Here is a 17,213-nt window from a genome sequence, read left to right on the forward strand (position 1 = left end):
GTGGGGCCGGGTCGCGCGCTCTGTCCGTACGTGCGCGGGAGGGGCGGGGCCGGGGCCGGGGCCGGGGCCGGGGCCGGGCCGGGGGCGGTGGCGGCGCGTGCGCGGCGGGGCGGGGCGGCCCCGCGGCGATCCGGGATGTCGGGCCGGCTCCTGGTGACGTAGCGGGAAGGGCCGCGCCAGACCCCCGCCCGCCGCCTTCCCCCGGCACGGCACGGGACCCCCCACACCTCCTCCGGTTGTCCCCCGCCATGGGCAGAGCCGCGGCGGTGGGAACGGGCAGGGAGTCCGGGGCCGCCGCTGGGAATGTGCCAGGCCCTGCCGCCGCGTGAGCACCGGCACCGGCAGCGTTGTCCGCGCCCGCCCCGGGCCAAGCCGTGAGTGTGGCGTCCGGCGGGCCGCCCCTGCCCCGGGAGGGAGGGAGAGGGCGGGAGCTCTGCGCCGGGAGCGGAGTCCCATCTCCCGAGGAAGGGGGGGGCGGGAGAGGGTCTGGCGCGGTACCGGGGTCCCGTGCTCACCTCCCCGTTCTGCGGGGTTCTCTCTCCCGGCAGGGCGGCGGGTGCCATGAGCAGCAGCTGCGCGTCCCCCGCCGCCGCCCGCCGCCGCCTGCAGCGCCGGGATCGATAGAGGCGGGAGCTGCGGACGCGCCATGGCCGGCAGCGGCTACACGGACCTGCGGGAGAAGCTCAAGTCCATGATGCCCTACCGGGACGGCCACAAAGGCGGCGGCGGCGGCGGCGGCCTCCCGCGGGAGCCCCCCGAACCGCCGTACGAGCGCAAGCGGCGGCACCAGGAGGACTCCGGCTCCGAGCCCAGCGACTACGAGGAGCAGAAGGAGGAGGAGGAAGCTCGGAAAGTGAAGAGCGGCATCCGCCAGCTTCGCCTCTTCAGCGCCGAGGAGTGCGCCAAGATCGAGGCGCGCATCGAGGACGTGGTGTCCCGGGCGGAGAAGGGGCTCTACAAGGAGCACACGGTGGACCGGGCGCCGCTGCGGAACAAGTATTTTTTCGGGGAAGGCTACACCTACGGGTCTCAGCTGCAGCGGCGGGGCCCCGGCCAGGAGCGCCTGTACCCGCGGGGGGAGGTGGACGTCATCCCCGAGTGGGTGCACGACCTGGTGATCAGGAAGCTGGTGGAGCACCGGGTGATCCCCGAGGGCTTTGTGAACAGTGCCGTCATCAACGACTACCAGCCGGGGGGCTGCATTGTCTCCCACGTGGACCCCATCCATATCTTTGAGAGGCCCATCGTCTCCGTGTCCTTCTTCAGCGACTCGGCGCTCTGCTTCGGGTGTAAATTCCAGTTCAAGCCCATCAGGGTGTCGGAGCCCGTTCTGTTCCTGCCCGTGAAGAGGGGGAGCGTCACGGTGCTCAGGTAACTCGCCCGCGTTGCCGAGGCCCCGGTTGTGTAACGCGGATCACGAGGCGCACGGATGCGCGCCCCGACGGCGCCTCGGGCTCCATCTCCCTCTCGTGTCGGTGCTCAGGGGCTCGCTGTGGTGCAAGGGGTGAAGCAGCGATTTTGGGGGGGGTGGTCCTGCCGTTGTTGTGGGTGAGGATTTGGGTGGCTGCTCTCTCCATGGAGCTTGAGGCAAATGCTGGTGGGAGCCGAGCTGAGCTGGCCACTGAGTTCTGTAAATGGTTAAAGTAACACGTTGAGACACAAAATGGATCCTTAGCCCAAGAGTGGTCAGAGCGGAGCAGCTGTAGGGCTGGGGCTCCTGGGTCTATTCTTAGCTCGGCCGGTGCTTCTCTGACCTGACCTTAATCGTGGAGAGGAGGTGTGAATGGCCTCCTGCTCCCAGTCTGTAAACTGGGAATGCTGAGCCCTCCCCTGCCCGGTGACGATAGGGAGAGCAGAGTGCAGAGCCCCGCGTGATTGTCACTTGGAAGTGCAGCGGGTCACGGGCACAGGAAGGGACTTGATGTGTGTTGAGGAAGAGCCCTGGAAGGTGCAATGACCTGCCCAAGGTCACGCAGTTGGCCGGCAGTAAGGCTGGGATTGGCACCGGGAAACGCCTGCTTCCGAATCCCAGTACGGGCTGGGAGGGGGAGCACGCAGGTGAGGGGACAGGCAGGTAAGGGGACGGGGCTGGAGCACAGGGATCCCGCTGTTTCCAGCTCCTGGGGAGGGCAGCTGGAAGCCTGGCACCAGGGCTGCCAGTCCCTTGTGTCCCTGAAGGTCAGAGTGCTCCCTGCCAGGAGCAGGGATCACCAGGGCTGTGCCAGCAGTGCCACCAGCTCTATCCTCCTTTGGGGGGTGGTTTTCTTGGACTGGTGAAGGTCCAGGCCGGTTTTCCGGGCTCCCAGGCCGTAATACAATCCCTTGCTTTGGCTTGTAAATTGATCGCTGCAGGGTTCGGGGAGGAATTTTTTCCCCCCACAAACACACGGCCTCCTTGACTGGTGCATCAATAATAAATGCTGAGATCTCGCGTCGCTTTTATCTCGGAAAAGCTGCACAAACATTAACTAATCCTTGCTGTACCCCGGTGTTAGGTAACTTGTGTGGATTAGCCAGGGATGAGGGAGGCTGCAGAGGGAGGCGGGAATGGCGCTGAGGACATTTTCTCATTCCCTGGTGGTTTGACAGGGCTCGGGGGGCAGAGGTCAGGGTGATTTTGTGCAATGGGACCCAAGGGGACCCATCCTGCTCTGTATCTTTTTACTGCAGAGCAAGCTCCATCCCCAGGGATGGACTGCTGGGTGTGAGACAGCTGCTCTGCTCCTGGACTTCTCTGAGATACCAGGAGGGAAACTTTCTACCCTAATTTTCCTGCTCCTGATGCAAACCCCTCTGCTGTCTTTCCTCGTCAGGCCTGGATAAATAGTTGTCCTTCCTTTTACAGCCAGAGGCCTTCTGTTTTTTAAGGACAGTGAGAGTGTTATCCTGCTTGGAAGCATTCTGGCAGAGCTGCTAATGCAGGGTCAGCCTCAAGTCTTGCAGTCAAAGCCTCTTGAAAAACTCTGGAGGAGGATCTGCAGTGGAGGATGGTGGGAGGAAGGAGAGATGCTTTCTCTGCTCCAGGACCAGAGAATGATGTTTTCTTATTCCAGACCCTTGCTCTTCCTTCAAAACTGCTGGGAAGAGGCTGCTGGCTCAGGGCTCATGGAATTGGAGCGAGGTGTCTCCCAGGGGTGTTTGGGTTGTTGGCCAGTGTCACTCAGGTGCTGTAATCAGTTTGTTCGTGTGGCTGAAGCAATCCTACAAACCAGATGAAAATGTCTTGGTATCTTTTCCCTCTAAATCCAAGGGCTGCTTTCTGACCCACCCGCTGCAGCTTGATCACGGTCAGATGTTCTGCCTTCCAGCAAGTAATAGACTTTAAAACGGGGATTATTTCAAATTTGGTACAGCAGTTAGCGGGTACTTTACACTCACTTAGGAGAGATTCTGCCAGAGTGACTGCTCTGTGTTGGCAGGATCCTGTCTGGGATCAATTCCTTGCCTCACAGCAGATCTCCTGCTCTCCCATCTCACCCCAGCAGTCAGGAGGAGCAGGAGAGGTGCACACCGTGCTCAGGGGTGCGGCACCAAATCCAGCCCTTGGTCGTGACTAAGTCAACTCCCCAAACTTGGCGTTTTCTCCTCTGGGTAAACAGCTGCTGGAGGCAGTTACCCTGGAGATGGGGAATGGGCACAGATAGAGGTGGCATGCCTGTAATGTCTGGGATTCAAATCCTGCTGGGTCAGTGGCTGCAGCCTTTACTGGGAAGCTGTGTGGAAGTCCTGAGGATCTAAAGTAAGCTGTCAGATCCCTCTTTGACCCCACAGGACTCTCACACTGGCCCCAGATTGCCCCTGTCCTGTTCCTGCTCCTAATTTCACAGCTGCTGAGCCAGTAAGGATTTCACAGAGGCACTTTTCCCTGTTTCCCTCCCTTGATTTTGTTTGCCTGCCCTGAAGCAGGATGTGGTGTTTGCCAACACTGAACCTGCCTCAGACTCCTTGGAAAGCGTTCAGACCTCAAATGACAGGTGAGGTGGAACAAGATTCACGTGGCTGGGCTGTGCCCCTCTGCCAGAAGGCAAAGGCTGAGCCACCCCATGACCTGCTAATGAGCCCTTTCTCCTCTCCTTTCACATCTGCAGGGAAGATTTGCTCTTGTAGGTTTTGTGATCTAGAAGATGACCTCCTCCAGTCCCCTCTTTTCCCACAGCCCAGGGAAGCAGGAGCTCCTGCAGGTTTGTCCCTGTGGCAGCCAGGCCAGGAGGAAGCATCGGCTCAGTGTGTGCTGCTGGATCCCAGTCCTGTGACCCATCAGCTCCCTGGGGAGCGGCTGCTGACCTCACCACGTTTGTGGGTTTTTCTTATTTTCACAACAATTTGGTGAGCATCAATCGATAGAAGCAGTGGCAGGGAGATGGAGGAATTTGCCTTTTCATCTGTGCTTTGAGAATGCTTGGGCTGGGAAACAAGAAAGGAACGGGGGGTGTGTGGAGCCACCTGGGCTGGGGGGTTCCAGGTGGATCCCTGCCCTGCAGCTGCTGTCACAGGTGGCAAATCCCAGCACTGAAACTGCCAGGTATGCTGCCTGAGCATTGGGAAGAGTGCAGCTGGAGGAACGAAAGGCACAGGTAGCATTTCCCAGGTTCCCAGAGCTTGTGCCATACAGGCTTCCCTCCCACAGCTGGAGAGTGCTCTGGGTCATCTCCTGGCTGTTTGGAATGGCAGGGGAGTGCTGTGATGTGTGTCCCTCCTGTTGTCTCCAGGCGTGCCTGATGGAGGCACAGTCAGAGCAGGTTGGAGTCGCTGGAGGATGAAGCTCCTTCCTTCCTTCCCAGCTGGAGGGATCTCTCTGCAGCTGTCTGCTCCAAAATAGCCTGATCCCTCAGAGCAGGCTGCTGCTGCAGAGGAAGTTCCACGTGTGCCAGTGGTGATGAGGCAGAGATTTGTTGAAGCTTTTCTTGTTAGAGTCTGTAGAACTTCAAGGCTTCCTTTCTGGTGATGTTTGCACAGAAATATCCGCTTTTATCTCTGTGTGAATCAGTTCTGGCTCAGCAGCGGCTCTTCCACATGGAAAAAGACTCAGGGGAGAGTTGGGGGTGTAAGGTTTGACAGGTTAGTTTGGAATTGGGAGCTGGTTTTGGGGTAGTGTGTGGAAAACATCAGCACTTCCCCCTGTTCTTCTGGAAAATGCTCTGGGATGGAGATGTCACACTTAGGTATTCTTGTGGGCAGGAGTTAGATTTTCCTTTCCAGGTTGTTTTGAGTTTATTCTCTGGGCAAGAAATCTGTGTGTAGACCCTTGATATCATTATGGATGTTTTTCTTCAGGGTCTGCCCCTTCACCCATCCTCAGGGTGTGCAAGGCTGGGCAGTGGGTGAGAAGTTCACGCTGGCACGAGGCAGCACGAGTGTGACACAACCAAATAATCCTTTTCTTTCATTTCCCTGCCTGTGCAGAGGCACTCCATCACTACATATGATACAGTGCAGAGTTTTCCACACCAGTTTGGCACTGGGGCTGACTGGTGTGTCCCCCTTATGGTCTCAGACCAGAGTGGTGGGGCTCTTGTTTGATGCTGTCTGTGTGCATCTGGGAACACAAACTTCCTGGTGCCACTCTGGAAGTGATCTGAAAAGGGTGTTCTTGCCTGGGGAAGGAGTGAAAAGGAGTGTCCAGGCTGATACCTTGTGGGTCTGGAAGCAGGTCTGGAAGCAGACCTTTCCCTGTGTTCAGGGTGCTGCTGAGGGTGCTGAGTTGAATGCTAACGTGGGTGATATTCATGAATTCACTGGAGCTTGACACAGAGATTCCAGGAACATAACAGAGCATCATCATGAGCCACTTGTCATGTTCTGCCATGCCTGGAGCAAGGTGGGGCTGGACACCACCCCTGCTTCAGCTGGTCAGGCCTTGGATTTGTAGCTGTCTTTGCAGAGCAGTAAATCTGTGTGTGAGGAGGTGTTTCTGGGTGAGTGGGTGGGTTATCTAACCAGATCAAGGAAACCCGGCCCTGTCCCCAGAGAAGTCTTGTGTGTGAGCTCTGTTCTCTGCTCAGGGTGTCCTGAATAACCTGCCAGCCCCTGACCCTGGCCTGGAAAAGCCTTGTGGGGACACTCAGCCTGCTGATTTCTGCTTCAGGTTGGGTGTGCAGGCTTGAGCGGCCTTCGCCCAAGTGCCTCCCAAGGTGTTCCTGCCCTTGCTGGGTGTTTCAGGAAGCTCTGAGGGTGTTCAGCCTCTCTTTTGCCCGTGCTGGGCTGCAGAAGGCTCTCAGTGAGCTGACACTCTCCAAACGGCAGGCAGAGGGCAGGCCCCACCGCTGGGATCTGCTGCTCACTCCCTTGCAGGGAGGGATGTGCTCCCAGCATGGTTTGTGTGTCACAGCAGGTCTGGTGGCTGCTCTCCACGGACCCACTGTGATTTCACCTGCTCTGATCTCACCTGGAGACAGAAGCAGCCGTCAGGAAATGCTCCAGTGTTGTGAGAAGCTGGGGCTGTCCTTGGCCGTGGCTTTTCTCCAGCCTGCTGGAAATGTGGAGTATCTGGAGTCATGTCACACAGTGAAACACTGCTGCTGACAACAGCCACTGCTTGAGCCTGGCTTTTCCTCAGCCCAGGGAGCTGTTTCACCCTGTTACAGAGGAGTGCAGCTTGGTTTGCAGGTCTGTAGGTTACCCCATGAGTGCTGGGTTAGGGCTGGTGATGTTCTTGTGGTGCCTGAGGATATGCCATGTGATGGGGAGAATGATGAGCAGGAAAAGGGGGTGAGAGGCTCAGCTCTGCATGACTGCACCCCTCTGTGACTAAAAAGCCTCCTTGATGTGTTACATGTTTGGGTCTGGGTGTGCTGCACACCTGAGCTGTGACAGATGGCTTTTCCCAATAGGCATCTTTGAGATGATGCTTTGGAGGAATGTGCTCATCTTTCCCCCTGTTGCTTTCTAATTTCTTCATAAATTAATCGTCTGAACCTACAGTTCTACATTTCTACATGTTTTATTTCACAGTGCTGGAGCAGGTGAAAGTTTCCTCTGGGACAGGCTGAAAAATTGAGTCATGAAACCCCCCAAAACCCCCTGACTGTCCTCATTCTTTCCCATTGTTTGTTCCTTCCTGTGTGCCTGGGGGATGGTGTTTGGAGGAGAAATTCCTGGTGCAACTTAGGAAGTACTGGCCAAAGTGAGTTGTTGAGGCTGGAAAGCATTTTCTGCTTCTGCCTGGCATCTCCCTGATGGTGGCTTTTTGTTTCTGTTGTCAGTGGGTATGCGGCCGACGAAATCACACACTGCATTCGACCACAGGACATCAAGGAGAGGAGAGCTGTCATCATCCTCAGAAAGTAAGTGTTGAAGCCCTCCAGACAGCAAGATAAACGTGGATGTGGTGTCATGATGCCTAAACACTTGAAAACTGCCTTGCTTGTTAATTTGCTGGCTTGATCTTGCACCTTGATTAGGTGTCACTCTGACGCTCGCTCGTGTCGTGCTGTACCTGGCAGTGGAAGTGGCTGGAACCTGTTCCTGCAGGGTTCATCACTTCTTGACTCTCTGCAGCAGCACTTTGTTGTAATGTCTGGGCTTGCAAGCCCTGCTGGTGCCCAGGCTTTCCTTTGGCTGCCCAGTTCCAAACACCCAGGGTATCAAACTCTCTTGTTTTGGGCTGTTCAGGTGTCTGGTCATGTGAGACCCATGTGTGTGAGTTACCTGGATGGACTTTTGAAGCTGATGTTTGTGATGAAGAATGTCCTGTGAAGCAGAGGGAGTTTTCTTGGTGTCATGGCTTTTGTTTCCTGGGGAGAGAGGAAGACACTGGCTTTGGAGGGAAACATGTAGGGAGTTCAGTGCTCGTTACAGAGCTTGTCCTTTGAGTCTGTGTTGGGAAGCCAAGCTTCATAAGCTGTTTTAGAAAGGGGCTTCCTGTTCTAGAAAAGCACTCTTGATGGCATTTCATCAATCAATGCTTGTTCCTAAAGCTCTAAAGAAAATGAGAGACAAAGTAAACTAACCCCACCCCAAACTCCTCAGTAAAACTTTCTTTTCTGCCTAGAAATGTCCTCTGTTACCAGTTCCTTCTACTAGGAGACCAAAACATGTGACTGCCACACATTGACCCCTGCTGACTGTGCCTTGGAAGGTGTTGGCAGTAGTTGTGCTGTCAAGAAGCATCTTTGTAAATGAAAATACACACTTTGAGTCCTGTAAACTCAGCCAAAAACGTGGGCATTGGTGACAGGGCTGTGGTTGTGGCCCAGGCTGGCATAAGGCTCGCAGGCAAGTGGTCTGGATCCAGGCTGGATGAGCTTTTGGATAGCTTAGTTGATTTCAAAACAAGTCTGGCAACATTATGAGGATATGGCACAAAGCCAGTGGAGTGGAGTTGGACATCTGGTTAGAGAAACCCATGGAATGAAGGCAGGAAAAACAGCAGCCCTGAGGCATTAGCCAAGCAAAATCAGCCCAGACCCAGGGAGGCAGGATGAGATGTGGCAGGAGATAGAGTGGGATGCAAGGCAGGCTGCAGCCAAACCACCCCACAGGTGGGGATGGATGGCCATGTGAGGTGTGGGGTGAGAGGCTGTGGTAAGAACTCGGAGCTGTTGTGTTCATGGTGTTGGAGCAGCCAGGGAAAAGCAGCACCAGTGCTGACAAGGAGGCATCTCCAAGTCTTGTAGCTGCTTTGCTTGGACATTGGGAAAGAGAAGCTGCCTGTCCTAGGTTGTGGAGCAGTTTTCTGGAAAAAACAGACTCAGATAAATAAGGTAAAGCTGCCCAAACTGGTGCAGATGTCCAGTGTACCTGTTTAAACTGGCTCTGCCTCTTGCTTTCTCCAGCCTTGGTGAGCTGAGGGTGTTGGATTGTTTCAGTCAAGCCTGGCTGCCCTCAAAGTGCATCAGGGCAAGAAGGGACCTTAAACCTCACCTTGTTTCAGCCCCTGTCATGGACAAGGACACCTTCCACTAGACCTGGTTGCTCAGAGCCCTGTCCAACCTGTGCTTCCCTGGGCAACCTGTGCCAGTGCTTCACTGCTCTCTGAGCAAAGGATTTCTTTCTAATATCCAATCTAAATCATCCCTCTAGTTTAACACTTGTCCCTCTTGTCTTATGACCATCTCCCAATGTAAAAAGTTGTTTTCTTTGTTTTTTATAAGCCCCCTTTAAGTCATGGGAGGAGCAGTGAGGTGTCCCCAGTTGTACCCAGCTGACCTGCTGCATTCCTGCTGAAGGGACTGAGCCTGTAGCTCTGCTGGCTTTGTTTGCCCACCCACCCTGATTTTTGGGGCCTGATTTGCTTCATGTCTCTGCCCATCAGACAGTGAGGGGCTAACCCAACAGACAAACCAGATGAAACCACACCAGGATTTTTCTCTCGAGCAAAGCACAAACCCCCTGGTAATTATTCCTGCGTAGCCTCCGCAGCTGTGGTGAATCCATGGCAATGTTTGCCAAAGGCTGGGCTGTGATTGCTGCCAATTAGAGCTTATTAATTGCTGCTTATCCCCTGGCCAGGGCAGCCACCTCCCTGTGTCCCCTGCGTGTCCCTGTGTGTGCAGTGTGCCCTTTGCCTGTGCCAGGGTCGCTGCACCAGCGCCGTTCCCGCTCCCCTGATCTGCGGCTGTGCCTGGAACAGGCTGTTGTGCAACCAGGAAAGCAGCTCCTTCCCCTGCTGGCCTCGTAAAACTCCTCTTCCTCTTCTTGGCGGCGAGGATCAGCCCTGAGCTTTCAGATCAGCTGGATCATCCCGGTCGGAGCTGGGATGTTCAGCTCTGAGTTCTGCCGGAGCCCGCTGGGTCCCACGCGTTTGAGTCTGCCTCTGCTCTCGCCTCTGCTCTGAGCATGTTCCCACTGACAGCAGCAGGAGAGCAAAGCTGTGGGAGCTGCAGGAGCAGTGGGGTTCTGCAGGATTCTCCAGAGCTGTGTGGTTACCAAGCAGGTCATAAACACTTCAGTGCTCGGTGTTTCCTGTGTTGGATCGCAGGGCTGCCGGGAGCCAGCAGGGTTTGGAAGTGCTTTGTGCCAGAGGAGGGGAGGAATGGTGCTCTTAATTTTATGAGATGCTGGGAGAGGTAACGTGGGAGGTGGGTGTAGAAATGAGACCTACTCAACCGGGTCTTGAAAGCAATTTTAGAGGCTTTTGCTGCCATTCTGCTTTCACTCTCATAAGCAGAATTTCTCTATTTGTAGGTATATTGTTCTCCATTTTAGTGTCACCTCTCCTTGCACCTGGCCAGAGGGAGCATGGCTGGTGTTCCCTTGCCCTTGCAGTGTATTGGGGGTTGGTTTGTTAGAATTGCAGCCCTGTGGTTGCTGTTGTATTTGAGAGGTATTTAAACAACCTCCCTTGTCACGGGCAGGATCTTCAAGGCCTGTGGTGTTCAGGCTGGACTGGGTCCAGCCCTGGAGCTCAGAACAACTCAGGATGACAGCGTGGAGTAGCACAGGCTCCAACCTGGCATCTGCCTGTGGAAGTGTTCCTTGTTTCTGGCATGCTGGGCAAACTCAGGCTGCCATGCCCAGCTTTGCCCGTGCCAGACTGGCATCACCCTCGTTAGCTGAAGAGGCTCTCCCTGATGGCAGAGAGAAGCTTGGCAAGTGGATGTGCTTCCTAATGGAAGTTTAGATTGGGATTCTCCTGTGGAAACCTCCCTCAGGAGCTGAAGTTCAGCACTGGAGAGCAAGTAGTGGTTCTCCCCCTTCATTCTTGCTGCCTCCTCCACCTGTGCATGGCTTCAGTCCTGTGATAGTTCTCTTTTGGGATGAGCTGTGCTTGCTCTCCAGCATAGCTTGAGTGTGTGCAGAGCTGCTGGAAGGGATGTATGGTGCAGCTTCTGTTTGCTACACCTTCTCCTGACTCGTACTTCAACTCTTTGCACTTTGTAGTCAAGCTGAGGAACACCTGACCCCGGGAGATCCGTGGGCAGGAGGGAGTTTCCAGGTGGAAGCAGTTATTACTGTTGCAGGTGATGATGCTTTTGCAGGGCATCTCCCAGCCAGGTGGCTTAACTGGAGCTGGGAGTTATTGCCAAGTGATTTCATGGGATTTCACAGCTGCTCCAGCAGCTCTGCTCCTTATCCCAGAGCTGGGGTTGCAGTGAGCTCAGCACCTTTTGCCTTCACCTCATGACTGTGTGTCCCTAAGCCAAGGCAGGACAAAGGGCAATGGCTTCAAACTGACAGAGAGTGTTTAAATTAGGTATAAGGAAAAAATCCTTTCCTGTGAGGGTGCTGAGGCCCTGGCTCAGGTTGCCCAGAGAAGTTGTGGCTGCTCCATCCTTGAAAGTGTCCAAGGCCAAGGTGGACAGGGCTTGGAGCAGTCTGGTCTAGTGGAAGGTGCTCCTGCCTGTGGCAGGGGTTTGGAAATGAGATGATCTTCAAGGTCCCTTTTAACTTTAACCATTCTGTGATTCTGTGAAGCTTCTAATACCACAAAGCTGCAGCTTGTTGTGCTGTGGAATGGGGTATTCCTGCCCCTCCTCCTGAGCTGTGTGGTTGGGATGGAGGGCTCTGCTGTGATTCTGTAGAAACTCCTTACAAATTCTCTTCTCTTTCAATATTTGCAGAACAAGACTAGATGCACCTCGATTGGAAACAAAATCCCTGAGTAGCTCTGTGTTGCCACCAGGTTATAACTCTGACCGCCTGTCGGGAAGCAACCGGGACCAGATCCTCAAACCAAAGCGGTCCCATCGCAAAGCAGATCCTGATGCTGCCCACAGGTAGGATCATCTCTCCTAAGAGCCATGTTTGGGATGTTGTCTCTGGATCAGTGCATAGCTGAGGTCCCTGGCCTCAGAACATATTTAAAACCATTCTGATTTGCACCTGCCAGGTGCTTTCTGCAATGCCCAGATCTGTTTTATCAGAATGAGCTCTTTATGCGTTCCTCCCAGACTTGTGGAGGCTGAGCTCTGGCTGTAAGCAGCTTACATTGTTTATCCTGTGAGTGGCATAATGAAGAAGCAATAGATTTGGCTGGCTTTTGATAATGCAGTCGTTCAGAACAATAGTTTCCCTGCAACTAATCATTTTTGACCTCTATTGCCAAGCAACCTGTGCAGCTGCGTTAAACTATATTATGAAAGCAGTCCTGGGAGGGAACGTGAGGGTTTGCTATCTGGGAAAGGTTAAGGACTTCTTGGGAAGCTTCTCAGGCCTGTTTTGATTCCAGAGCTCTGTGTGTGTATTTTTGTGTGAGAAACCAGACCGTGTGGATGTTGAAGCCTGACCTTGAGAGAAGCTCCTTGCTGAGGTTTCAGACAAGCTTGAGCTCTGCAGCAAGGCTTCCCTTAAACACCTTGGTGTGAGCACACTGAAGGTTGTGAGTGATAGCCAGTCTGCCAGCTGTCCTGCATAGTCCAATTCCAAAGCTTCCTGAGGATCCAGATGGCACTCTCTGCACAATGGGTACAACCCAAAAGTTGCCTTGGTCTCAGGGTTTGGCTGCCATGCAGTCCTGGCCCTGTTTGAACCTGTCCTGGAGGGAGAAGGGTGGGGATGGATTGTTTGTGAGCAGTGTTCATTCACCTGGATGCAGGCTGGAAGATGGATGAAGGTCTGAGGCTGGGCTGCAGATGCAGCTTCCCTGGGTGTCCGATTAGAGGAGCGATCATGCGGGACAAATGTGCACATCCCTCAGAGCTGTTTTTCAGCCTGATGTGACCTTATCAGGCTGTGGGGGATGGCTTGCCTAGGCTCCTGCAGCAGATGGGTGTGAAAAACATGTTTTTCTCCTTCTCTGGCCTCAGAGGCTCCAGTATAACAGGTAATTCTCATGGATATCATAGTGGGATCACTCAGGAACCACTCAGATAAACTAAGTGGTGTGTGCTGCCCACCAACCCAGTCCTGCTAGAAAGTGATCAGAGGCAGGTCTGCAGAAATAACAATTGCACTGTGCTAATATTTGAGAGGACAAAGGATTTTGGAGCTGTGGTGGGATCCTGCACCATAAGGAGCTCAGCTCTGTGCTCTAAATTCTGCTGCAGTAGTGATAGACCACTCTGCCCAAGGGATTTTTCTTGGGGCCACAAGCTGCAAGTAAAAAAAAAAAAAGAGGTGGACTGGAAGTGTTCTGGTGGAGGTAAAGGCCAAAGCTTGCCTTGGGAAGGGAAGGAACTGGCCCATCATAGCAAAGTTCTCAGCTCCTCTAGGGAGGTGCAACTTGGTGATTTGTTCTTTCTCTGCCAAGTGCCCAGTGCTGGGAAAGCAGTGGGAAAACAGGCAGAGCTGTCACAGCAGGTACCTGCAGACAGCATCCAGGAGGATCACCTGGATCCCATCGTGCTGTGCTCTCACTCCTGTTTTCTCCCTCTCCACAGGCCACGGATTCTAGAAATGGATAAGGAGGAGAACAGGCGTTCAGTCCTCTTACCAAAACATAGGAGACGGAGCAACTTCAGCTCTGAGAACTATTGGCGAAGGTCGTACGAGTACACAGAGGACTGTGAGGATGAGGAGGAGGACGGCAGCCCCGCCAGGAAGGTTAAAATGAGGCGACACTGAGGATTGCACTTGCCAGGCTCGTGGAGCTGATGAGATTGGCCTCCAGTCTGTGAAAACTTTCTCCTCCCTCTGGCTATCTTCCATCTAGCTTCAGTTTTGGTTTTTCCTTTCAGGCTGAAGAGTAAACAGGAAGGATTTGGTTTTATGAATGGAGGAATGCTGAGACATACGTGAGGATGGAACATGTCCAGTGCACATGGTGTCCTGTCGTGGGTCAAGTGGGCATCTCTCCCTTAGGAAGCAGATAAAGTTATGCCAGGTTGTCTGTTGGGATTTCTTTTGAAAACACCAAAAAGTTTAACTGTTTCATTGCGCAAGATTCAAGAATTGTATTTTTGTTTTGGTTTTTGGTTGGGTTTGGTTTTTTTGGTTTTTTTTTTTTTTTTTTTTTTTTGCTTTAACACTTTTCCTTTCCAAATGTTCTAAATATGATGTTTGACCCCAGGAGCTAAAATTCCATGGTGGGCTCGTATTCCTTGTTTCACCAAAGGGCTCCTTGGTCTTTTTTTTACCTGGTGGTTGTCGGGTCTGTTTTAAGGTTGCCCTGCAGTAACTGGAAGTTTGAAGCTTTGCAGACCCCTCTTGCTGCGATTGATTTCAAAGAGTTTAGGACATTTTTGTTGCACTTTAGTGTTTTAAATGCCGTAGGTTTCCTTTCCAGACCCTTTTCCCAAGCCAGCATGGGCTCGCAGCCCTGTGTCCCTGCGCTGCCCTCTCCAAGAAGAATGTACTAGAGCTCTGGTTTCTCCGTGCTGGTCTGACTGGGGCTGTGCTTGAGGAGGAGGGAAAGGTGGCCCAGCATTGTCCTGAGATCCATATTGGAATCTCAGGGCTGCCAAGTGAGGGATCACACTGAGCACGTGCTGCTTCCCAGAGCTGGGGATAGCAAAGAGGAGTAGGAGACGCTGTGCTTGTGAGGGTTTGTGCCTTGGAACCCCCCAGAAGAGCCCTTCTCCACTGCCCCTTCCAGGTGGGGAGAGCTGAGTCAGTGCAGCATTCCCAGCACAGTGTCCCATCCTCAAGGAGTGGCTGCACTCTGATGGAGCAGGAGCTGCTGTGGCCTTGGGGGAGCTGAGCAGCTCTGTCCCCTCCGAGGCTGGCTCTGGGAGCAGGGACACTGCAGGGCTCGAGGTTGGCCCCAGTTCAGTGCATCCAGCACTGAAGCTGCCTGCTTTCTCCTGGCTTATTCCTGCCTGTGTTCCTGGGGTAGGGAGTTTTCTGGTTGCTACAGGAAATGCTGAGAAGAATCAGGCATTCAGCCCCGTGGGGTTGTGATAGAGCATCTGCCATCATCATCCTCTTCTCCCACCTGGTTTGTGTTAGCCCAGACCAAAGCCTTGGTGTTTGCAAAGTTTGGGGCCCAATGCCATATTTAGAGCTGTACTTTTAAGGAAAACTTCCTCCAGTTGATTCTTTGAACCCAAGTGTTGGCAGTTGTAAGGAGTAGTCTTATTTTTAAATTTTTACTGCTTTGCCCTCCCTCCAACTGTAGTTTTTCTTAGTGTCGTGTCCCCCTCACACTTCATGGTCTGCACGCTTGGCAATAAAAAGATGTAATATATTTTGAAACTTGTTTGCTGCTGTCTTGAGGGGCTCCTGGTCTAAAACAACCACCCAGGCGTTGTTCCCTGCAGTGCTGATCAAGGACATTTGCTGACATCTGGGTCCCACTGTCCTTTTCCTTCCCTGCTGATTTTCACCTGGTGTTGGGGTTCTGCTCAGGCTGGATCTTGTCACATGAGCTCAGAGGACTTTGCCATCACTTTCAGCTGGCTGTGGGGGTGTTGGTGAGGTCCCCAGTGCCTGTCTCTGATTATCCAGTGGTTTTCCTGGTGAGAGCCCCCACTGGCTCCGTGCTGAGGCACAGCCTCTGAAGGAATGTGTCTTGTCAGTCCAGAGATCCAAAAGTTTGTGCTTCTGCTGCTTGTGAAACTTTGGAAATGCCATTTTCAGACCTCACGTAGCATTTGAAGCCATGTTCCTCACCCTCCCAGCTTTCTGCTGTGAATCCAGGTCAGCTCATGGCTACAAACCCCCTGTTCTGGGCAGCTTGGCATTCCCCTGACAGCAAAACTGCACGCAGGGAGCAGAGATCCCTTTTCCTCCTGATGGCTTTGTCTTTCTGGATCCATCCTGGCCATGCCCTGTTCCTGTCACGGTGCCAGGCTCTGCTGTGTGTGCAGATGGTGACAGAGGTCACTGCCAGAGGTCTCAGCTCTCCCCTCTCCCCTCCTGGCTCCCAGTTTTATCCCTACCTCTCCAATATGGATATTCTACCCTGGTGTCAACTCAGAATGAAGCTGGAGCAGCTGGCCCTTCCACAGCTGCTTCCCAGAGCAGGACTTCCATGGGATGAGGAGCTGTCTCTGGACATCCTGAGCTCTTACACCTCCAGCCTGGTCCCAGCCACCACCTCATCCTGGTCCTTGTGCAGGCTGTACATGTGCAAGATTCCTTTCCCAGCTTGTTTTGGTATTCGTGCATGTCCTGCTCAGGAGCTTTCCCCCTTTCCCTGTCCCCATCCATGCAGTGGGTCAGAGCTGGCAGCTGTGGCTGGGGGGACAGGAGGAGCTCTCTCCAGCCACCATCTGCTCTTGGTTTTTAACCTGACTGGTTGGGGCTTGACACCTTGGAGAGAGAGGGAGCAGGATCCCTCAGGAGAGGAGTCCCCAGCGTGCAGGCAGGGCCATCTCCCCACTTGTACAGACATTTTCTATAGACACGGATGTACATGTGTAGATAACATGGTTTTTTAACTCTTTTGCACTGAACAACATCAGAGTGAAACCTGGATTCGAAACTAGAAGACATTTTTCACACGGATCCAGAGGTCTGGATCCTTCCTGTAACCTGTCTGGTTGGAACTGTGGCTCGGAATTCCTGGTTTTCACTGTTGGGCTGCACACAGGCATCAGTCAGGCTGGTGGCAAGGGGCTGGGGGCGAGCAGGGAGTGGGGTGAGCTCGAGTTTAGAGGCAGAACTTCTCCCCAGGCTCCTGCAGAGCCCTGACCCCGTTGGTTTGTGTGTGTCTGATCTGGTTGTGTGTGGTCCAACCTCTCCATCCACCCACAGCGTGTCCGTGCTCAGCCCCAAACTGGGAGCTCCATTCAGTGTGACAGCCCATGTGCCCAGAGCCCAGACCAGGAGAACTGTCTTTCCTAAGGAAGGGGGAGCAAGTTGGGGTTTCATCCTTGCTTTTCCACAAAGAACAGGAGGAATTGGGGTGTGTTACTGTTACCGTATCTCGAGAAGGGTCAGTGGTGGAATTATCCAAGCCCATGGATCAAAACAGCTGCCAGGCTTTGAGGAGGACTCAAGGGGGCCAGGCTCTAGACCCCCACCAGCAGCAAAGAGTCTTTTACCTGCCAAAAGTGTTCCCTTTTCCCTGTTGGGAGGAGAAACATTTGACTGAGAAATGTCTCTGCTCCTTTCCCTGCCCACACTTAGAAGTTCTGGCTGACTTTAATTTTTGTTTTTTAAAAGATTCTAATTTTTTTTTTTTGTTATCAATAAAAAATAAAAATTAAAAATAAAAAAGAAAGTGGCAATATTTTTTTCTGTAAGCTTTTCCTAGGAAAAAGCGTGGTTTGTAACAAAGTTGTACAGTTCTGAAGTTTGAGATACGAGAAGTACTGTGTGAAACGCTGTAAATGGAGCAGAGATTATTTTATGTACAGTCTGACGTGGGGGAATCTTTTAATTCCAGTTGATTCTTAGGAAGAATTTGGTTCTTCACTGTCAGGGTTTGGAATTTCATGGTTTCATTATTA

General features: G+C 53.3%; 1 protein-coding gene across 1 annotated transcript; it reads left to right on the plus strand.

Annotated features, from left to right (window-relative positions):
- Positions 1-132: 132 nt before the first annotated feature.
- On the plus strand, positions 133-13,805 carry ALKBH5 (alkB homolog 5, RNA demethylase). Its single transcript, XM_066560888.1, has 5 exons — positions 133-374; positions 549-1,371; positions 7,203-7,283; positions 11,502-11,657; positions 13,260-13,805. The coding sequence occupies exons 2-5, from the start codon at positions 647-649 to the stop codon at positions 13,441-13,443; spliced, it is 1,146 nt and encodes a 381-aa protein (XP_066416985.1). The 5' UTR covers positions 133-374; positions 549-646; the 3' UTR covers positions 13,444-13,805.
- The last annotated feature ends 3,408 nt before the right edge of the window (positions 13,806-17,213 follow it).

The sequence above is a fragment of the Molothrus aeneus genome, chromosome 16 (assembly GCF_037042795.1).
Source record: "Molothrus aeneus isolate 106 chromosome 16, BPBGC_Maene_1.0, whole genome shotgun sequence".
In the NCBI taxonomy this organism is placed as follows: Eukaryota; Metazoa; Chordata; class Aves; order Passeriformes; family Icteridae; genus Molothrus; species Molothrus aeneus.